Below are 23,016 nucleotides of genomic sequence, written 5' to 3' on the forward strand. Positions count from 1 at the left end.
TAGTAACCGACCTGGCTTAGTTGACCGGTTGTTAAAGTGACTTTCGGAAAAGTACTCCCATTTTTATTGGAGTCATAAATTAAAGATGTTAAATTTATGCTTATAATAACTATAGAAAAGTGGACCTAGTGTACAGTAACAATTTCAACATTTAGAAATAATTGACCGCTCATAAATATGTCCGAGAACCAAAGGCGATACCAAAGTATTTCCAAATGTACACTTTATTCACAAACAATCAAATGATAAAAGCAGAGTACAGTACAACTTTTCCATGTGGTGTGTATGGTTGGTGCTGGTGGGATTATTTTGTGTGTGTCACTATTAACATCTCTAGAAATGAATGTGAGAGGAGTTTTTACATAGCTCATTATGCACTGTAATATTTGGAGATGGTTTTATCCAAATGTATTTATGTGCGCTGTTGGTGTGTAGCCAGTGTTTTTAGATTGGATCATACAAGAGGACTTGACAAATGCATGAAGAACCTTCCTATACATTATTCACAATATTTACACGGGCGTTTTATTCCGTATGCACAGAACTTTTCGGTGCTGCTGTGTCTCCGTCTATGACTTGGTGTCCAACAGAGACTTGATGTCTTTAATTCCTTGATCAGCTGCCACGGCAACGATGTGGTTCACGGCCTTCATATACATCAGCATCTTCAAAATGTCCTTCACTTGATCCCTGTGGGCATCAAATACTGCGTCAAGGCCACGCTTCCAAAAAGTGGAACTTCAACTTCAAACAACGGTCTTACTTTGTGACACGTCGTTCGACGTCAGAAGCGCCCGCGCTGCTGCGCTGCAGCGAGTTGGCCAAATGGACGAGGTAGCGACACAGCGGCTCCAACTGAGGCAAAGTCTGCTGGCCCTTCAGTCCGTTGAACCACTGAATTGGCAAACAGTCCACCACCTGGAAAAAGGCAAATGATGAGCACCCGATTGCAACCACTCTCCTCAATCCGGATGAAGCAGGACTACCTTCTGGGCCTTGTGAACATTGTCCTCGCTGACGTCTGCAGTCTGCAACGCGGAGAGGATGTACCTATTCAGAGTGCTGTCTAAAGCCAGGTCCTTCAGACAAGAAGTAGAGATGATCCCCTCCCATTGCAAGATGTTCCTCAAAAGCTATTCCAAGAGGACAAACAGTAACTGTTACTTGTAGTGGATTTAAAAAAAAAAAAAAAGGCTTTGTGGAGGATTTTCTACACACCTTCAAACAACTCCAGAACTGTCTCTGGTAGAATAAGTAGGGACCGCCATTTTTGTTTTCCAGCAAACTGAACAAAATCACAATAGTATTGCAATATACTGTGTAAGAATATTTATTAGACAATTTTAGCAGCCTACTTTTTGGGGTAGAGAGGTTGGAAGACGTCTTCATCCAATGTCTGCCTGACCCGCAGGACCACTGTTTTCAACAACTCCTGACGAGTCAATACAGAGTATGTTTAGAAGAGTCGCTCGCTCGCTTATCCCTATGGAGGATGGTGTTGCCAGTAGAGCTTACCCGCGTGTATTGGTTGTCCCCGTGCAGCACGGTCGGGTAACCTTTCATCAGCCTGCGAATGAAAGCCACCAGCCGCGCCGTCTGACTGTTTGACAGCGGATCCCACACTTGTTCTGACAACACTGCGCAAAGACAGAAAGACTTGTCGTGGGCGCCATTGACAATTACAGTGGCACCTTTAAAAAGGTCATGTACTAATATGTCCATTTTGCTACCTGTCAGTTTGGTGAGGATGACTTTCTCGACGATAGCCGGGAGCAGGCCGATGTCGCTGTCTCCTTTCTCCAACGCGCTGTTCTCCTCAAAGCCGTAAAACAACAGCGTCTCGAACCAGACCATGTACTCAAAGTTTGCGCACGGCGCCTGACAAAAAAGAAAGCTTTGACATTTTGCCGCTTTACAACTGGAGTCAAAAAAACAGAGCTGACCTCAAGAGGGTTCCATGTGATGAGCTGCAGTCGAACTAGAGGGCTGAAGAGTTTGGGCAGGCAGAGGCCAATGTAAGCGTCTCTGTAGCTGTCGGCGTAGTCCTTCCTCCACATTTCAAATTGGGACTTGATGTAGTCCAGGGAATGAAAGTCCTCCACCGCATCCTCAAAAACCTTCTTGCATTCTCTGATGATGCGCTCTGAAAGGCGACGAACGAGGTTTTGCTCATCTAGCGTTTTGACAATCTGTCTCATCTTGCCCCAAGCGACTTTTCCTACCGTGCTCCATGCCGAAGGCGGTGATGTCAGTCGAGGTCTCCTCGTCATCGGACGACAAGCCTTCTTTATGCTCTGCCCACTTTCCGTTCTGCTCTCGTGCTTGACGCCGCCGGGCTCTGACAAAACCAAGACTGGCGTCAGACGGTGTGTCGGGACTCGGCTTCCGCTTTATTTGTCTTACCGCCGGGCCTCTCTTTCCGCTATCCTCCTCTGGCGGTTGCTCTCTTGATGCAATGCGCGATCGCGACCGAACGAGTCCAGACTGGGAGCCATGACTGCTTTATCTGCAAGACATGAGAGTAATGTGAGGGCCGGTCGGGTTAGGATGACATCATCCTATAGCCTCGCGTCACTTTAACATTGCTAACTTGAAATCTTTCCATTGTGCTGTAAGATACCCCTTAGCTGTTATGTGCTTCCGGCAATGAGTTATAATCGTCACAAATCCATGTTTGCACTCAGGATGGACATTTGGATCGATAATCTGTTATTTTAAAGAAGAGGAAAAATGAGCCCCGAGAAGACGAATGCTCATGACACCTTTTCAAGGTGGCAAATTAGTCGAGACCATGCCCTGTTCACTTACCAGACTGCAACATACTTGTTACCTCATCACAAAAATAGTGTTTGTCACCTTTTAAGTGACTTAACCGGCATCCTGTTGACAGTGAGACCTGGCCGTGCAAAACTCGATGATACGTATTTCTCGTGTACATGCTCACTCGGACACATACAAGCCAGATCAAACTTTTTTTTTTTTTTTTGGAAAGGGGCTAAAGGGTATCCGTCCCAACTACGCAGACTCGATCAAGCTCGCCCACGCACGCACGACTAACGGGGCCGTTCGAATGAATCGTAAAAACCTTCGAGATGGACTGACTTGAAAGGCTTGCAAACTCCGCCGATTCATCTTTTATATCATCCTGTCTTCTCTGGACGAGTCGTGAGGCCCGTTGCCTTAGTAACTGGTGCATGGCAGCCTCCAGCTCCTCGATGGCAGGCACCTGAAACATACGAGGGCTTTTGTGACCGCTGAACCACACAAAAGCGGGGCTCGGAGTCACAGGGATGCCTCGCTGTTGGGACGGAGAGGACGTGGATTGTGACATGCAACAAACAACTGGAATGGAACCGCTGTGGAGTAAAAGCAAAGCACTCGCCACTGGTTGAGGCTGTCAATTACAGCAAAAGGACCAATTTGCTTTTAGTCAACACGCAAAAGGGATCCATTTAAAGTCCTAATGCTTAATGTCATGCTAATTGTGATGTTTAGAGCGACACCTAGAATTAAAACCAAAAGTTTAGAAGATGTGCGTCGCTCCTTCGTAGCTGATGCTGCAAGACCCAAACTTCTAGACTTCAACATGCATTTACAATTTAGAACACAGGACATCATATTGTGTTGTATAGCGCCGTTTTCTACAGAATTTACACTTGAACATGCAACTTAGCCATTCCAACAGTATTGACAATGTACAAAACAAATGAAATGATGTCCTAACTATGATGCCCCAATTTTGCATAAGAGTTTGTTAAAGTTAGTGCCCCAAAAATATGAATGACTTTCACCCCTAATTGCAGTTACTTGTAAATACCTTAAGTGATACAGTCATATTTATCTCGTGCGATTATTTCAAAAGCATCATCATGTGGTCACAATACAAAGACACAAAACATCTAAGCAGAGAGCAGTTCATCTCCCTTACCTTTTCACCGAAACACTCAAGCAAGTCTCCAACATACCCTCGCATCTCTTGCAAGAATTGATATTGATCTGCATTGTCATTGGACGAGCCGTCCAGCTGCACTATGGCGCTCTCTGAGGCACTGAGGTCTTCTTGGATCTGCATGTAGCGATTGGCGTTGGCGTTGTGGCCTGTGCGCATATGACCGAGCCTGCGGAAACAAAGTGCCGGGGGGGGGCGGAAACAGTGTAGGAAGTAGGTCAAGTGAACGATTGCTTTGCAGAGTGTAATTAGATGCAACAGAGGGCTTAAATTGTATGAAGTTATTTCTGACAAAACAGAGTACGTGACTAGCTCTGTACTTTAAGTAGCTTTACGGGGGGGGGGTCTCAGACACCAGAGCACAGGGAGACTAGTCTTGTACATGACCTACCTATCCTGCAGACGTTTCTTTACCAGATCAATGGGCACTGGGGCTAAGTCACTAACAGACAGCCCAAAGTGAGCTAAAGCGCCGTCTGCCGAGCCCGGGGGCTTGCCGGCCTGCGGAGGCGCCGTGCTGTACGTGAAGGGCATGCTGTAACCAGCGCCGTAAGGTTGACTATCGTAGCTGTTGTGGTAGTAGGCCGTGGGGTCCTCTGGTTGGCTGCTTTGGACCTGGTCAAGAGAGACAAGACGTTGCCAATTTGTTAAGTGCATTGTATAGGGGAGAGCAACTGCTCCAAATATGTTTTGCTTTTCAGGAGAGAGTGCTGTGTGGCTACTCACCTGTGGTATGCTGATCCCTTTCCTGATCTGCTCCTGCTCCCACCGGCTCACCTCTTCATCCTGACCCGTATCTAACGTCTCGTCGTCGCTGCCTTCGATACCTTCACGCATGCGGCCAACGGTCACAAAAGGCGGATGCCCGACGCGGCGAACGAGGTAACTTACCTATCTCCTCTGCGATCTTTTGCCTCTGGGTTTTGCTCCGCACGCCGCTGAAGCGGATCCGCTTCTCTTCCTCGTCGTCGTCGCTGCAGTCTTGGTCTTCTTGCGCCATACGTTTCTTAGGGGCTTCCGTCTCGACAAGCGGGGCGTCTCCCCCGAGCTCTCTCGCGAGCTGTCGTCGCTTTCTGGCGGCGTGAATGAAGGCTGCATCAGGGATCTCTCCTATAGAAGCAACAAAAATGAAATCCTGACAATGCTATATAGCGCATGTGTCAAAAGGGTCCAGAAAACACTTCCATTTGGGGGGTTGCAAATGACTTTGCAAACCAGTGTGTCCCTTTGTTTAACATATGGTGCAAAATGGTGGTACCAGGTCTCAAAGTGCTGAGGGAGGAGAGCGTGTTGAACGTCGTGGCAGTGTGGCTGCTCTTCTGCACTTGACAGCCTCTCACGTCGGCCTTCTGCTCATCGGCACTATCAACCTCCATTTCGACCTCGCCATGCTCACTGCTCACTTTGCTGACTGGTTCTTCTTTGACAGGAACGACAGGTTGGGGCACTGCTTCTATGGAGCACAAAGGAAGGTAGACAATGCCGGTGAATGTGTATTCGTTGTCAAATTTCTCAATAGATTCTTTCTAAGGGTCAGTAAAAGGTGCAGCTTGATGTGACATTGCGGACATTCTCTACCTGTTTTGACGGCACCACCTTTCTCCAAGTCCTCCTTGTATTCTTTCTTCAGCTGCTTGACTATTTTCTTGCTATGATTGGACTTCTTGACTCGGAAGACCTCTGGTCCTTCTGTTAGTAGCCATGTCACGACACAGATAGTTTGTTTGATTTATGCAGTCAGTCTGTTAATGATTTGCCCGAGCATTGCGCGAGTTTCAATCAACACCAAATGGGCTAACAATATGAAAATGGCGGCACAACACGCGAGCCGGTGCGGTACCTTCTTCTTCTTCATCGTCGAAACTCAGCAAACTGGCTTTTGTAGGTACGACAGTCGGGACGCTGTCTTTCACCTTCTTGTCCCTTCTGGTGCTTTTAAAAGTGGCCCCGAAGCCATTGCTCCTTGGGCTTAAGCTAACGTCGTTGTTGCCGCTGGACGTCTCCAGGAACGGGACCTCCTCCAAAACAGGCCCGAACAACGTCGGCGCCAGCATCGGCTGCGCATTCTCCTCCCGCTCGTCCTCGTCGGACTCGTTTCTTCGCCGGAAATTTGCGCGTTTGATCCTTTTAAACATTTTGCCTGTCAGCGGCGATCAAACCATGCTTAGAGTTTAGTGCGATGATCGACCACGGCTGAGTTAACAACAACGATTCTCCTAACGAGCCATTTTCTACCGGAATGCGCTTCTTCTTCTTTCTGAAAATGTAACTGGTCTAGTGTCTATAGTGACAACACCTCCCTCTACTGCTCAAAAGTAGTAAGTGCATCGGTCGCAATAAAATAATCTTAGGAACTATATCCATTTTTGTGCAGTGAATATATATGTATAGTATGTCTTTCGCTTTTTATTTGAACTGATAAATTAAGAGTTGAGTAATATTAGATTCATACGGCACATGGACACACCATGCAATTAAAAATAAATGTCATAATAATTCCCAGAGGGAAAACAATTTATCACAACAATATTCTACGGTTCATTTCCAAATACCTTTTGATTAGACTATGGCAGTAGATTGAGTAAAGAATCACATCAGCAGCAAAGCAGCGAATCGACTCCATAGACGTTTGGGGGCACTGTTGCCCCTTTTAATAAAATCTCCTCCAAGTGGCCAAAGATAGGCCTCGCAGTTCACTTATGTATGAATGCTAATGAAATACAATGACATTTCTTGATCCAGTCTGTATCTGCTGCAAGCCAGCACGACTACAGATTGCATCAAGAGTGCAGTTTGAAAGGGTCATCAAGTAAGCCTCCACCTTAGGCTTTATGTGACACGTTTGATCAAACTTACTGCAATGTTGTCTAGGAGATATTTCATAATTCTCTAAATTGGATTGGGCCTTAAATCAGCTATGTTAATCTCAACTGCCTGCACTGAAACTGAAAAGGTGATTGAAGTCCCTGGTTTCATTTGCACTGATGGAACAAACATCAGGGTTGGCTACCCTGGTTTATTAAACACACAGAGTGCATGTCAAGAGGTAATGAAGATAGAGTTATTATTTTTTTCCAAGTGGCACAGTAATCGAAGGGCAACGAGAGCAGCACCTTTCACCTTTTGCTAAATACTTTCATTAATGCAAGGTTATGTTTGGTATCTTGGAGAAAATTAGGATGTCAGAATTCATTAATTAGCCAGTTTTTTTTTAAACAGCAGTATTAAAGCAGTCATGATTTCTTAGTAGTGTTAGCCTATTTTTTAATTAAAATGGCAGACGTGTAATTTTGGAATGATCACATCCCTGTGATTTCAGGTAATAACGTCCTTTGAAGGCAGAAGATTGCCGTCGCGATACAAACGCCCATGTAAAATAAATCCGACAACTGTAGATGAATTACTATTGTTATCTCTAACAAAGGATCAGAAATTGCCAGGTAAGAACATTTGAGTCTTCCGCCTGAGGAGGAATTACAAGCCAGTCCACCGCACTTGGAGTAAGACGGCGCCAATAAGCACAGGCGCACGCTGAGGTCGACCTTGAGTCAAAACATGCCGGAAGGTGGGATTTAAACAAGAGTCCTGTGCTTTCGGTCCAGCTTCTTCACACGACATTGATGCAGCTCATCAATTCAACCTTCCTTGATTGAAACGCTGCTGCTCCCTAAGCGAAGACCTTGTTTTGGTGGCAGACGAGCAGGAAAGACTTTTAAAAGTCTAAGAAAGTTATCAGAGTAAAGTACTGTGTCAGCAGCGGTACCAGCGTGTGCTTGCCTTTTCGCTCTCCACCTCCTCCCTCAACTATCAGTCAAGGTAGCATCAAAGTCTAATCACCAAGAGCCACACTTGCACATCTTGGCTCGTGAAGGAATCTCACGGAAGGGAAATATGGATCCCTCAAGGACACTGATAGTTCACACTACACAGGAGAAGAGAAAACATTGGAAACAAGCTTGCGCAGCAGCCTTCTTTACTCTTTCTCTCTGTGTACGCTCTCACTGGGAAATGGCCTCTAACAAAAAGTAGAATGTTGTGTCAAAGATCTTGAACAGTGAAAGGGACTCGGAGGAGAATGAGTCACCCACAAATGGAAAAGCTCCGTTTTCAGCCGGCCGTCAACACCATTGTCATAAAGTTGCGAAGCCTACCAAATGTACATATGTGCTTTTCCTGTACGGTCAATTTCAAAATAGGTCAACCAAGTTAGAAAAACTCGATTCATCAACAGAATACAGTTAGGCTTTATGTCCTGATATTGTTGTAAAGTTGTGAAGCCTACTAAATTGACTCGCGCTTTTCCTGCATGGTCAATTTAGAAAACAAAGTGACCAAAAATCAATTAATCAGCCTTGCCTTGAGTGATCTGTAGCTTCTCCGCCAGGCAGGCAGGCAGCTGCAGAGCAGGAAACCATGTGCCTGTTTAAAGACCAACAGAGAGAAAAAATATGATGAGGTTGAAACCCACTTTGAAGTCTCTTGAACTGGTAAATAAATGATGTGCTCAAGAAGCCTGCTGAAATGGCTGCAGCTCCTCCACCTGCGGCTCCGCGCTTAAATATTCATCTCCTGTCATAGCCGCACACTCAAACGTCTCTTTAGCTCCCCACGAGCTCGTGTTTGTTTGTCAAAGATTGAGGTGAATGGCAAAGTGTTGTTGTCTTAGAGAGGGTAGGGCGCATCCACTTAGATTTATTATCTCCTCAATGATCATCACCACCACCACTCTGTGAACTCCTTCATCAGCGGACAGCGCTGGAGAGGAGAAGAAGAAGAAAAAAGAAGCCTTTCGTCCGCTCCGCTACCATTCTTTCATCCCGCCAATGCTCATAATGGCCTTGAGATTAGCGCTCATCGAGTTAGCTTTCATTTGCCGCTATGGGGGTGCAGGAATTGCGGCGCCGAGGAGACACTTGTTGGAGAGAATTACGCCGGGAGAAAATGGCAAAAGAGAATTTTTAATGCGAGTGTTTAGAATATGAACGAGATGCCATTCAGTGGAAGCCTGGCTAATTAGTGTATCATTGTGCACATTTTCAGCACACCAGCAAAATAGCGCAGTGCGGTGATAAATCGGGGTGATTATCAACAATCGTTACCGATTTACATTCATTCGCCGTGATGATCAATAAAATCCCTTTTGATTCGATTCGGTTGAATTTAATTTGCCTCCGTTCACATAATACCTCGTTATTTCAAGAGTTTAGTCGTATTCAGGAAAATCCTTCACTATTTTCTCCTTAGTGATTTATTCCAATGCGAGTAAAAATCAAATCGTTTTTTTCCCATCGATGACAGCAATGCGTCCAGTCTGTGAAATAGGAAGCAGCTTTCCGTGTGTGCGCAGCTCGCGCTAGACTTCATGTAGCTGTAAAACTGTCTCAATATTGTACTTAACTTTGTGAAAGATTTCCCACTAAATTCTCACGAGGGCAAATTGCACCAAATGAGTGCTTTTACACGCTCTCTCTACTCATTTATCATTGGCTCTGACTGCTCATTAGTCCATCATGTGTAAAAAAAAAAAAAAAAACTTGACCTTGCATTGACTTTTCCTTCCCTCTCATTTTCCCCGCTGAAAATCCTCTCCCAGCGTGGATCTCAAACATCTCTTGAGGAGTTTTCCCTCCACGTTTGGTTGCTTCACATGCTTGATTACATCAAAGGAGAAACGATGACTTTTTGTGGCATCATTCAGTCGAGTCATCCCGAGCAGCACTCGAGGCCAAGCGATCACTCTCGGCGGGGACTTTTTGTCTCCTAAAACTTGACCAAAGTTATTTTTCCTTGATTTGAGAGCAATTAGAAAAGAATACGTTGGGCCTCGTGATAAGCCGACTGGAACGACACCTCCGGCTCTGCAATCGCTCTCTGGAGTTAGAGCCCGTAGAAAATTGAAGTTTTTATTTTGCAGGGTTTTGGCTTTGATTCCCCGCACCACACTGTGTCAGACTCGCCCGGATATAAAGAGGCCAAGCAGGGAGTTGCCAAGAGCAACTGCATACAGGGAACAACGGGAGGATTGCTCAAAAGGCTCTTCAAGAAAAAAGAATAGACGGGCAGCAGTCCCATAGTTCTCTCTAAAAGCTCATTTTGTTCAACTTTTGTTTGGCGTATTATCAAATCCATTCCGTGCATGTCGACTGAAATGCGTGACACCTCTGGCACGGCCCACCAATCTTACTTTGGATCGATACCTTCGCCTCATGCATACGTCCGTCATTAGGATTCAAGACACTTCAACACGGAAAGTCAATTCAATTGTATATTCCAAGGAGTTGGGTGAAAGTTCTTTTGTCGAAAAAAAGAAAATGGCTTCAAAGTCACTCCAAATTCAAAATGGTCTCTTTCCTACCCCAAGGATGACTTTACACTCCATTTTTTCTAATTAGCCGGTTTTTCGGGAGCGGCCCTGTCTCATTCACATGAGCCACTGCTCCCCCTTGCCTCGCTATACTGCTGCGCTAATGGAGAGTATGGATTTCATTACCATGACAACTGGTGGCAGAGCTATTTTATAGCGGCGAGGCTACTCACCCTTGGTGTTGAGAGACAGATAACATAAGCAGATATTCTTCATCCGACCAATATAATTACCGAGTCGCAGTGGTAGTGAAACTCTTCTTCATTGGAGTCTTCGTGAGTGTATAATAGTGCCCCCCCCAGTGGCCAAGTCACGCACATCAGAATGAATTCTAATTTTGTGTCTTCATTGGGTGAACGAGTCATGATTAATGAAAACATGATGGCTGTTGCCACAGTGCAGAGAGGTGTTATTGAGAATGAAAAATCCTCACAGTCCTTCTTCGAGTCGTTGGTATGCAGCCAGCAGGTTAGCAAAAAACGACTTAGGATTCCGCGCGGCTGTGAGATTCCTTTGAGTGATTTATTTGTCCTGCGTAAGGAGAAAATGTGCCTTCGGGGCAACCTGAATTAAAATGGATGACATTTGAAAGGCCCCGAAGAACAGCAGCAAAGTAACCGGGGGTCCAAACCGAGCAGAAGGCCTCACACCGGGGCCTTGATTTAATGGATGCCCCGCGAGAGGAGCGAGCAAGCAAGCAGGCAACAAAGGCGTCCTCGAGCCTTACACGTCCTGTCTTCCATGCTCCCCGTAGGTGGACCCAGGAGAGGCTATCCGTCACCCTCCACCCAGCGCGTTTGAAGATGAGAGGAAGCCAGTGCGAGCGGAGGGAAGGCCGAGAGGAGGAGAGCTAGATGAAACCCCGCTTGTTCTCTTTGAACTGCTAATCGCCGTGTTTAAAGCTGACCTCGCTTCCCGTCTCCGTCTGTGCACGCCTCATTAAAATATGTACCCTGATAAAGAATCCGGAGGGGAGTTCAACATATTCTCGCCACGGCGCTAGTCAAACATGAAATCGACGGTAAAAGTAATGCGTATTATTTCCACTCGCACGTCTGACCGAGGGGAAGGCCGGGAAATGCTGTCTATTTGATTTTCTTGCCTGGACTGTGTCAGAAAGGAGTTGATACATCTATTGGCAAAGTCCAATTGCTTCCTTATCGTGATCACAATTTCACGGAGCAAAATGCAATCCTTTCAAGCAGTCGAGGGAAATTCTCTGAATTCATATCTGAACTATGGATCATGATGGTTTATTTATTCACGAGAGTCTTTTTATTTGAAAACCGAGAAAAGTAAATCGATAGTGGTCTCCTGCTGTTTGACGTATTCTTCTAATGGAGGGAAAATGGTTCATTCTAAAACTTAGAGGCGGCCATTTTCTGCAGTCAAAAGTTCATCCAAGTGAATATGAGCGTGGATGTTTTTTGTCTGCGTCCACATATTTAACATACATTTGTGAAATCAAAATTAGGGAATGAAAATCAGACCCCATCGTAAACAGTTGACTTGATTGGCTCTGAAGACACCAAGCTCTTGGATCTGGTGGGGCACTGCCCCTAATACAGAGAGGCCACTTCCTGTTTACGTTTTCAGTCTTATGTCCTGCAAACTATCACTTTAGTGTGCATTAGACGTGGGAGGGGGGAAAAAAAATACACACACCACCCGAGCAGGCGAATCTATCTTGACTGGATCTAGATCCAATTTGGGAACACTCGCACTCGCGCACGAGCCCAAAGATCGGCGGGGAGAGGAAAGGTGGGGCGAGGCGACTAGGCTAGCGTGGGATCAATCAATCATCGCTCCCGTTGGCTCATATTGACTCTGCCTTCTCACTGGGGTTCGCACTCCATGCACTTGAAGGCATTTTCGCACGGGTCGATGAAGAAGCGTGCCCGGCCCAACTCTTAGCGTTTATTGGGACGCGTTTGGGTAACGGCGTGTGTCTCAGGGATGGCGCCGGGGACCTTGTTGCAACATACCCGCTCAATGGATGAGAAATGGAACACAATGCTTTTTATACTTAGCCTCTCTTTTTCTATCAGAGAATTATGGCCATTAAATTGGGCACTTGGGCAATTGAAGAACAAAGCTTGTTTTGAAGCCACATTTATTCTGGGAAATGGGCATCACACTCACTTTTGAGTGACGTTTGATGCTATCTTAGGTGGTACTTGCTGTTTTTCATTTCCTGGGCCCTCCAAGTGCTTCTTTGAACGCGCTATAATGGACGAGATGAAGCAACACTGTAAATGCCAAGCAGGACAAACATGACTTCACAAAGGGTGATAATGGAAATATAAAAAGCCATAGCAACTTGATACCAAAGAAAAAAGGCATCAGAGTAATGCGGAGAGATGGCGCTGCCTTTTGATGCACAAAGATTCGGATGAAGAAAGGACTGCATCTCTCTGTAGGTTTTGTCTGTGGCTAATTACAGACCATGCGTATTTCGCCCACAGCACCTTTGCATTACAATTGAACATTTTTTTGAACTAAATGAGCCATCAAGTTTAATTAAAAAAAAACAATTGGTTGCATTTCTTGAGCGTGAGAGCACAGTCCAAACTGTGATGCTGATTATAGATCATTTTGGACCATGTTCATTTTGGTTCTAACCGAGCTGACTTGGGGCAGAGGTTTGCATATATTTTATATTGATTGCTCGTATTGTATTGGGCAACCCGATGCATCCCAATGTTAAAGTTGATCAACACATTTTATTGTTCACCTTTGGAGGTTTTGTGTAGAAGTTTGCGCAACTACCCCTCCACCCTCTCGTTATCAAGATGGTCATCAATCATCTAAATCATACACTGGCAGGCTGAGCGGAGGATGATTGACAGCTGATGATTGCCCGAGCTGAAGGGCGTTCCCGGTCTCCAGAGCAAACCTCTCTGGAGGTTACAGCCTTTTACTTCACATTGAAACATGACTTTATTAGATCCAAGAGGAAACATAAAAGTTCACAAAATATATCAAAGCAAGCCATCTTGTTCACCTTCTAATATTAGAACCATTTTAGAAAGACTCAGCTGCTGAGCAACCAAAATGTGGGCAAAGTCGAAGGCCTCCGATGGTTTCATATAGCTGTGGATTTGTAGCCAATGTCATTGATGCGAAGAAGCAAACATTCCCGGGCTTGTTCACCGAAATTTATTGTGTGCTTTCATACCAGAAATAAACTTGTGCCCAAACGTTACTTCCGTCTTTATGGCTCTAATTTACAGTAAACGTCGGCCCTCCAAAAAGCTGAAAAATGGCAGCAGGACGGAGGCACTTGACAGAGGTGGAGTAGTGCTTTAGTTTCACAGGATTAACTTCACTCACTGTAAAGTGTCTTTTTTCCCCCCCCACTACCCAACTTGCTGAGTATGTCTGACACCACCATGACCCTTCTTTTATAGGAGCCTGAGAAGCATGAGGTTGAGTGCAGGTATTGGGGGGGCGGTCGGGCAACGATTCATTGGCACCCAGGTTCGCTCAATAGAGTCAAGGTAATAAAACAAGTTTGAGAGGAAGACTGAAAACAATGGCAAAACGGGATTGAGTTGAGCTGCGGCGGCTGGAACAAGCACAGGCTGGAAATGCTTTCCATCTGACAGCTTACCGATCGACTCGAGCCCTTGGAAAAGAGTCGCTGTGACTTTTTAAAGGTGGAAAGGAAAAACTAGCAACCCTTGCTCAACCATGCGGTCGCTGGCTAATAGAACTATTTGTTTGGTGGACCAAAAAAGGGCTTAGATTTCACAATTAGTATAACAACTTAAAGAACGTGGCAGCCTTTAAAGTGCCTCGTTGTGGGCCTTGAGTGTGCGCGCACGTCACTCAGGGAAAGAAAAGAGCAATTAGGAAAAAGTCCCACTTGTGCTAGCATAGCTGCTTCTAAACCTCCTTCTAAGAGCTTTCCACCTGACTGAGCTCATAACACATATACAAACATGACATGATTAAAGTTTCCAGCGCCTCCTGAAATGCATTTCCATATTCAGGTAAATGGATAGACAAACACACAGATATGTTCCGTTGCCGTCATTAAACTTGCATTATGATTTCCACCCACTTCTCTTTCAACCTATGTCAGAAATCCATTTTCCTAATGGCATCTTTCCATTTACCCGATGCAGATTGCAGGCAAGATGAGCTTGCAATGTTTGCATCAGCTTTTTGCGTTGACATTTTTGCAATCGTCAGATCTGGCTTATTTCGATTTATTATATCAGTCAACCCCTGTTTTTCTTAATTGCCATTTAACAAAATGCGACGGCTGGTCGTCAAATGGCAGAATTTATTCCACGAGCGTGATTTTTCTTTCGGATTGATCCAAAAATGGTGCTAAAGCATCAGCCATCCCTTCTGATTAGAGCTTTGTAAGGCAGAAATGCATGAAGCGACCTACGCACACAATTCTTTCCACCTCACGCAAACATTTCCCGGCTAGACTTATCTCACACATTCGTAATCAAAACTGACACTCGCCCCCTCCCCATAACACATTCGCACACATCCATCCCTCCCTCCCTCCCTCCCTCCCTCCCTCCCTCCCTCCCTCCCTCCCTCCCTCCCTCCCTCCCTCCCTCCCTCCCTCCCTCCCTCCCTCCCTCCCTCCCTCCCTCCCTCCCTCCCTCCCTCCCTCCCTCCCTCCCTCCCTCCCTCCCTCCCTCCCTCCCTCCCTCCCTCCCTCCCTCCCTTCGTCTTCTCTCCCCAAATACAAGGCGACTGAACATCCGACTTTCCCAGTAAGCCCCGGGCCAATTAGTGTGCTGTTGCCGCATTGTTATCTGGCTGCCATTGCGGCTTTCTCCCGCCGCCGCCGCCGCCGCCGCCGCCACAAACTTTTACTGCTGCTCCACGGCAGCCGGCATGAGGAGATGGCTGAGATGTGATGAGTTAGGAGAAGGAAAGGTGACTTGACTTGAAAATGACTCAAGTATTGATTATTGTGGATTCTGCTGCTTTTTCCTGCGGTACGGTGGAATAGTGGTGACCACGTGTGCGCCACAGTTGTGTGGTTCTGCGCTTGAATCTTGCCTCCAGCAGAAAAAGAACTCCCGCTTCCACTAGGCTGAACTTTGTCAAGAGATGTTCACATTGCTGAAAGTTCTTGAATGCTATGGATGACAGTTTCCCTGCGCTCGGAATCCAGCGCGACAGTCAGAATTGATACGGAGAAGCTCACCCACGCAGTAGAAATCATAACTTGTGTGGGATATTGCGATAATTGCACGTCTTTTCTCTCAGACTGTTTGCTGGAGCAATTCTCACAGCAGGGGGATGTCTTCCAGGTAAACAGACAGTTGATGACTATAATTGGGATTTCAACCTCAGACTCTCTGGTGGCTTAAAAAACGTCAACGCATACCTACTGGAAGATGAAACAAAAATCTTCCTGACTTCAGCACAACACTCCACTCTTAGCACACACCCTCCATTATTATAACCATTAGCTCATTTGTGCTGATGTCTATTGGTCCCCTGAACACGCAGTACAAGCTCTGTTGTCAGCACATTCAAGAATGGCTTGAGGTATTACTTTTTGCTACCGCTAATAATCAACATCAACCAGTGGTGCTTGTAGTAACCAATAGATTGGAAAGTCAAATGATTGCAATCCCTCCAGCCAGGAGGGCCCTCTGGCTTCAAAGAAGACATCAACTAGGGATCAGGCAGGCAGAAGAGGTGGCGGCACTTTAGCGACTGGGAAGGCAGATAGATGAAGGCCCGGGCTCCCTCGTCGTGGGTTGAGAGCTGTCAAGATCATCGTGGCTTTCCCGAGGGGGCGACGAGATCTTCATGTAGATCAAAGTGGCGGATGTGTCTCTAAAGAGATCCCCTTGGAATTCACTGGAAACCATTAGCTTTGACTTGGGGGATAGCCAAGAGATACTAATCGTTAAGGATTTTCCTTTGGGACTGAACATCCAAGCAGTTTAGTTCGTGGCTAAAGCCACTGGCCTCACGACGACAACAAAAAAATATATTGAAGGTCAGCGATCATGCAAACTGCGAGTGGCTTTTATCAAACAGCTAAATATGTATTTCTTGTTTGCTCTCTTGGCAGAGAAATGTCCGAGGACCAATTTTTGGATCAAGGAAAACCATAATGATCCTCAAAGCAAAGTCACCTCCTCCTCTTCCTCCATCTCCTCTTGTCACAGCTAATCTTTGTCTACTTGGCATTTTTCCTGCTTTTTTAAATATCCCACTCATATCCTCGAGACGCCGTGTTTGCTTGGTTGCCTTTTTTCCCCCCACCAACGATTTTACTACACACAGGTGACAACTGCGTGTGGATGCACTTCTTTGAGGTCCTTCCTTAAAGAGAACTAAATTGCCGTTCAGACCACTTTAATTCTCCCGGATCGGAATGTGTTGTCCACACTTGAGGCAAACTCAAGCGGGCACTTTCCTTCGCTGTGTGTGGGAGAAAAAGCGAGAACATTTGGGGTTTTTTTTCCGTGTAAAGGCAAAAGAGACCATGAATAGTCGCAAGCCTCATTACTTTGGTAAATGGGTGAATGCTACATGGCTTGTACCTCCTACCATATTCCTGCAGGAGCAAATTGGTCTCAGGGGATTCGTAGATGTGTCCGTGCGTGTGTATGTGTGTGTGGGAGCGAGAGCAATGCGAGATGGAGGAATAACAACTGACAAAGACAAAAGAGCCAGTTGAGCACATGTATCAAGGTGTTTGTCTCTTCATAAAAACTTGTCCTGAGATGTCGTAGATCAATTGAAAAGACTTTTTCTTGTCTCGGCGATTGGCGGTTTAGCGACACTGGCTGAGATGTTTTTCCGAATGATTTGAAAAAGGCTGAAGGAAAGCTGCTGGAAGTTGGTCAAAGTTCTTTTGAGGCTGTTTTGTATCAAAAGTCAAAGTGTGACTTTGGAGCACTTTGCGTGACACGTCCACTGCACATTCAGGATTGTGTTATGTGCTCACAGGATAGGGGAGTTTGTCAAATCCGCTTGATCAGATGAAAATCCGCTCCAAGTTTGCTGCGGGACTTTGAGCGCGTAGAATTCTGAGTCGGTTTGGGTCTAATCAAACAGAAAGCCAGAGTTGGCTAAATCCCCAAATCTCATTTGTGGATTGCTATGATAGGCTCTACAGTCAATGGGGAAATGATTGTTTGCTTTGGGTGTGTGAATTTTCCCATAAGAAACAATGCAAATAGAAATAATCTGCTCCAGTGGCACCATTCCAAAAACTTTATTAAGAGGCAATCTTGTAAATAAAATTTTTTTGCAAGTGTCACTGCACCCTGCCATGCCAGAATAATTGCGCCGTAACAAACTTCTAAAGGTCTGCTCACTAAAACAATTTCGAGGTCGAATATTTCAAACGGCAATATCTTTGCACCGTAAATGACGAATCTAAGTGTTTGTGAGTCACCAAGTGTGTCATTTAACAACATCAGCCGTTGCTGGGGGCTCACAATGACCTCTGGCTCATGTCATATCTCCTTCACGAGCATTCCAGCGTGCACATGTTCAAAACCAAATTTGGTCGTCCTTGACGGCTCTCGTAAAAACACGTGGCTGGCCCGTTCTCGTGGTTGTTTCGTTTGAGGCGGACTGCTGCTCTAACCAGGACCGGCGCTTGGAAAAAAATGGATGAATGGATGAAGAAATGCCTTGGTGGAGGTCACATCCTGCATCCAGTAGGGGGCACAATAATTCCAGAGATGGAGGCAAGTGAGGGACTGCTTTATAGGCAACTGAACCAATTGTCCATTAGCAAGCTGGTGATTATGCACTGTGTATGCACATTTGTATATTTGGAGGACATATGGATGCTACAAATGCTGCTTAAGATGGTTCTATCTCCATGGCAACTGAAGTTCTCCATCAGTGATGTGTTCAAATACAGGGCCAGCAAAATCAAAGTGGCACAAGGTACGAGTGGAATTGACAGCAAATGAAGTCGTTCATTGCCGTTGTCTTGCATCTGCTAATGGATGTCAAGGAGAGCCATGCCAACCCAAATTGAAAGAAATATTCAAGATCTTTTCAAAGAATGGGAAAAGGGGAGTTGTTATGGGGAGGAAGAAGTGGTGGTTGAATGTGCCAACCTCTGGGGATGAAGACACAAAAACGTCGTCTCATGTCTGCCTCAAGACCTCAATTATCTCATCTAACCTGCATTTGATTATCCTTCATTCCGCTTCTTCTGCAGCTCAACTCCACAGGAAAAAGAAAAGAAAACAAAGTTAAGACTCACACAAAGAAGATGAATTGCATTAAAAATGTCTTTTTTGCCCCTTAAGCAGCCGCGAGCGTGTTAAGGGTTTAAGATTAACGGAATGGAGATTGAGACAAAGGACACGGGAGGGAGGACATGCGACACTTTATTGGAATGTTTCAACGTTGTTGTGTTTCATCACTGCTCTCAAGGTCCCTCACACGACGCCGTCACTTGTGGAAGTCCACCAATGGGGCCACACGTGTCTACTTTTCAAAATCTGCCCTGTTGTTGGGTTCCTTGTTCCTTTTCATTTCAATCCGATTCAAATGAGTCCACGTCAAAAAGAAAAACCAATTGTAAATGTGTGGTTTCTCGCCGGATCAAAATCACTTCGTTTAATCTCAACACATTGGCTCAAAAGTTTAAATGAACGATCAAGAACAAGCAGCAATTATTAGTTAATTCACAGTCTTGTTTCTGCCCGTTGGGGTTTAATTAAAGAACTTAAAATGATACCACAAATGAGCACTTCACCATGTAATGGCCTGCGCTCTACATGTACCCCCCCCCCCTTATTATTTTTCACAAGACACAATGCCTGAAGTGTTGATGTTAGGAATTAAAAAAAGAAAGAAAGACCTGAAAAAGATAGAGAAACTCAACTCAAAAACAAAAACACTTCCTCAAGGGCTGCCATGGTTGCAAAAATGGATGAAAGAAGAAAAGAAAACAAAACTTTTCTAATCATAAAAACACAACCAAAACAGCTCCTGGTACACAGAAAATCACCTTTTGTGTTCTGTTTTTATTTCAAAACAAGTGATGGAAGATATTAAAGCACACCGGTGTCATTTGAATTTCTCTGATTTTTATCCAGTATTGTAGCAGACAAGTGTCTTTTCAGTCTGATGTCTATAAAAAAAATAAAATAGAAGTGTGATACTTCTCTCTCACGCCTTCCCTTTTTTGTTTCAAGCTCCCGCAATTCCCTTGGCTTCCTTGTGATGAAATGATCCCATGATAGAGCCCTCAACTCCGGCAGTCTTCAGATAGAGGGGGGGAATGGACGGACGGAGATTCTCAGAGAGAGAGCGTATCAAAGAAGGCACGACAAACAAAGAGCGGTACAACCCGCTTGAATCTGAAATCTCCCTTCAGTCAAAAAGCCTTGTCGAAGATATCCCTGATTGTTGTTTCAGTTTGAACTTTGTTCCTGTTTTAACATTTGAAAGTCGCTAACCGGAGAAATCCTAAAGGGAACAGCTGAGACCGCTTCCACTTTGGCCCGTTATGATTCAAGCGATGTTATTCATTTACTCAAGTGTGCTCGCACACACAAATAAGCAACTGAGATAATGGAGTAGCAAAAGTGCGCACACCCGCTTATATCCGGGGGCGTGGCTGTGCTTATAAATAACCAATTGCATTCGAGCTCATGTTTAATAGGAGTCAGCGGTCCTCTGATCTACCCCATTAATCATTTATTTCATTGCATTCCAACTAGAACCTTTGAAATGAGGAATACAGAAGGAGTGTCAATCCACTGAAATGCCCGGATTTATAGGTAATGCTCTAACGGTGCAAGAAATCCCTTTTTTTCTCAACAACAATAAAATAAAACTAGTCATCAAAAATGATTACTGCAGTCAAAACAAGTTGATTTGCTTTTCCACAGCACCGAAAGCTCCCCCCAGCGCTCCAATCGTGTTTCATCCCATCGCTCTTCATTCCTTTGAAACAATAGCAATGAATACTTTCCGGCAGATGCATCTGTGAAACAATGCAATTAGCGCTAATGCAGATTTGTTTCCAAGAATAACAACAGCTTTTCTCAACATGAAACAGTACAATACAAAATCAAAGCAGGCAGGTCCTTCGGAATTTGCATGCGCTTAAAGAAAACAAAGCCCACTTGCTAATGTTGTAATGTTATTTGCAAATTGGAATGGCTGTTGAGCATAGCCGCTAGTCTGGCTCACTCTAAGCCCCCAAATAATTCTCTCTCTCTCTCTCTCTCTCTGCGACAGTGAGTCACGCTGTAAAAGTGTAAAGGTTGCCCCAGTAACACTAGAACGGATGGTGATGGATGGAAATGGTAGCTGTAAATTGTGTAATGAGCGAGAGGTGATGGGATCATGATCACCATAAAGAGAGCGGCCAGCGCTTGATTTTCCGCTGCGAGTTCTGTCATCTGCTCATTCCGTTTGGGAAGGCGGCGATTTCAAAGCTTCGGGAAAGGAAGCTATTTTTGGACGCTGACATCTCGGAATACTTTAGCATTTTTTTGTAATTAAGATTGAGCAGGATGTTGCACTGTGAAGTTTGATGTTGAAATCTGTTGAGTTTGTCTCTGTGCTGTGTTTAGTCTTTTTGGTTCAGAGAAAAAAAATATATACATTGAATATCCATGCAGTTGCTAGCGACTCCAAAATTAGCGGAGCGGTTCGATATATTTTCCTGTAGCTATTTTTGGCTTCCAACCTGTGATTCTCCTTGGAGTGCTTGAATCCTTTCCATGGGTACACTGCTTCAGCTTTTCCACTTTTTGTAAGTCCCTAATGGTATATTTTTTTTGGCGTCATCTTGGGGTAATGGCTCTTGAACATCTGTACTGCCTCGACTTTCATTCTTTGCAAAAGGCTCTTCAATTCATTCCTCTCATAAAATAGGACATCTCAAAATTGCATTTAAAAAAAAAGAGCTATGACTAGTATTTGAGCACATTGCAGAGCGCCAGGAAATTGGGCGTGTGCTTAGTCTGCAGGGGTGGCGCCTCACATTGTGATGTCACAAAGTGAAGAGCCACCCCATTCATTTCCTGCCGTTATGCTGCAGCGCCGACCGCATTTTCACCGCATCGGACTTTGTTTCCACTAGACGTCACATCACGCCTCCTTCCAATCAACATCCAAATGGGCGATGCACAAAGTCCCATCCCCATTTTGTCTGGAATGATTACCTTTGTCTTCTATATTTTCGCGTCTCGGCGTGGGGGATTTAAAAAGAAAACTGATGGATGGCGGAATAAAGAAGAGGAGATTCCAACTCAGTCTAGCGAAGATGAGTGAATAAGCAATGAGAATGGATTCTGAATGAGTGATAGTGAAATAAAAATAGGCAGAATAATAGAAAGCGGCCTCGGATGGGAAAATGGAGGGTGAACGGCCGGAAAGTAAAAGACAGTGACGAAGGGTTATAATGCAAAGCTGCGAGGCAAAAGAAGATGTAGGGAGAGACAAATGAGACGGAGAAGGATAATGACACAGTGCTACGAGCATATGTGCCGAGGCAGGGAGAGCAAGATGGAGCTCGGAAATAGCCAGGCAAACAAACGTGGATGCGGGATGCCCTCCCTCCTCTGCTCAAGTGGGTGCGTGTAAATGAGATGGACTCATTTCCAACACATGCACAAACACCCGCCCCCATCAAACATGCTGTCATACACAAACACACACGTGCAATAGCAAGGCCGGATGAAAGCAATCAATATTTTCGGCAGACATCTGAAGCGTCTGCCTGCTGAACCCCTGACCGACCTGAACCGGATGGATTAGCCCTAATTGGTCCGGACAAACAGCCAAAGGACAACAACACAAACAAGGCCCACGCCGAATGCGGCAATTAATCAAATGTGAACAGCAGTCGCAAATTAAATCTATGCACAAATATCGACGGAGGCTTTTGAACACGTCTCCATTATCCGCTGCCAATTATTGCTGGCCGCTGGTTTTTCCGAGGCCGAGCCCGCGCCGGCATTTGCATATCTAAATGAGAGACGGTGGTGTCGGAGCGAGTTTGGAATATCTGATGTCCGTTGTGTCATTTTGTTGCTTGTTTGTGGTTGATTTGGAAGTAGTCTTGTTCATAAACAACTCCTGCTTTCATAACAAGCTGCGGGTTAAACGCAAATCGGGGCCCGACATTTCTCAAGCCTGCAATGCAACTCTCGGGAGAGCTTGTTATTCATACCAAATATGTCAAAGGTGCGTGCTTGCCACCTTGCGTGTGCGTGTCTGTGTTTAGCTACTGGGGTAGATAAAGAGATGGGAGGCCAGTCTGTGGAGGAGGGGAAGAAAAAAAAAAAAAAAAAAAAGGTCCGTTTAATGGATTTATTCCAATAGTGGTGTTACCGCAGGCTTGGCCAACAGCGCAGTGATCCCTTATGGCCTCAAAACTCTGATCAATACTGTCAGATGTTCAAGAGCATCAACATGGTCAAATTAGCAAACAGGAGAGAGCATTAGAGGGTGGTGTGCGCAATCGTGGATGACATCCAATCTGGTGCCATTTGAACTTTCACGACCGCGTTCGCTCACATGATCTGAAATCGGTGCCAAAGAAGTACTTTTCGAGGCTGATTAGAATTTGCTGTTGCCTAGAGTAAAAAAAATAAAATAAAAATGCCGCATAGCGCTCTTCAGGACACAACTTTGCCTCCTTTTGGTGGATCTAAATATGCTCTTGTGTATCTACATAGACACCTGACCTTTTTACTGTAAATTCAATTTGCAG

At 45.2% G+C, this 23,016-nt stretch overlaps 1 protein-coding gene across 1 annotated transcript; it reads right to left on the reverse strand.

Moving 5' to 3' along the window:
* Positions 1 to 206: 206 nt before the first annotated feature.
* On the reverse strand, positions 207 to 8,120 carry paxbp1 (PAX3 and PAX7 binding protein 1). The gene is made up of 18 exons (XM_061299383.1): positions 5,790 to 8,120; positions 5,528 to 5,638; positions 5,208 to 5,402; positions 4,841 to 5,059; positions 4,676 to 4,776; positions 4,341 to 4,564; positions 3,929 to 4,118; positions 3,103 to 3,226; positions 2,404 to 2,506; positions 2,223 to 2,338; positions 1,944 to 2,143; positions 1,731 to 1,878; positions 1,516 to 1,637; positions 1,356 to 1,432; positions 1,219 to 1,285; positions 987 to 1,133; positions 764 to 918; positions 207 to 690 (listed from the first exon to the last, which is right to left on the reverse strand). The coding sequence occupies exons 1-18, from the start codon at positions 6,082 to 6,084 to the stop codon at positions 570 to 572; spliced, it is 2,715 nt and encodes a 904-aa protein (XP_061155367.1). The 5' UTR covers positions 6,085 to 8,120; the 3' UTR covers positions 207 to 569.
* Positions 8,121 to 23,016: the final 14,896 nt, after the last annotated feature.

The sequence above is a fragment of the Syngnathus typhle genome, linkage group LG15 (genome assembly GCF_033458585.1).
Source record: "Syngnathus typhle isolate RoL2023-S1 ecotype Sweden linkage group LG15, RoL_Styp_1.0, whole genome shotgun sequence".
Taxonomy (NCBI): domain Eukaryota; kingdom Metazoa; phylum Chordata; class Actinopteri; order Syngnathiformes; family Syngnathidae; genus Syngnathus; species Syngnathus typhle.

Coding starts and splice junctions, on each gene's coding strand:
- paxbp1 (XM_061299383.1), bottom strand. CDS start 6,084: ATGTTTAAAAGGATCAAACGCGCAAATTTCCGGCGAAGAAACGAGTCC. Junction 5,639..5,789: donor CGACGATGAAGAAGAAGAAG/GTACCGCACCGG, acceptor GGCTACTAACAG/AAGGACCAGAGGTCTTCCGA. Junction 4,565..4,675: donor AAGGGATCAGCATACCACAG/GTGAGTAGCCAC, acceptor TCTCTTGACCAG/GTCCAAAGCAGCCAACCAGA.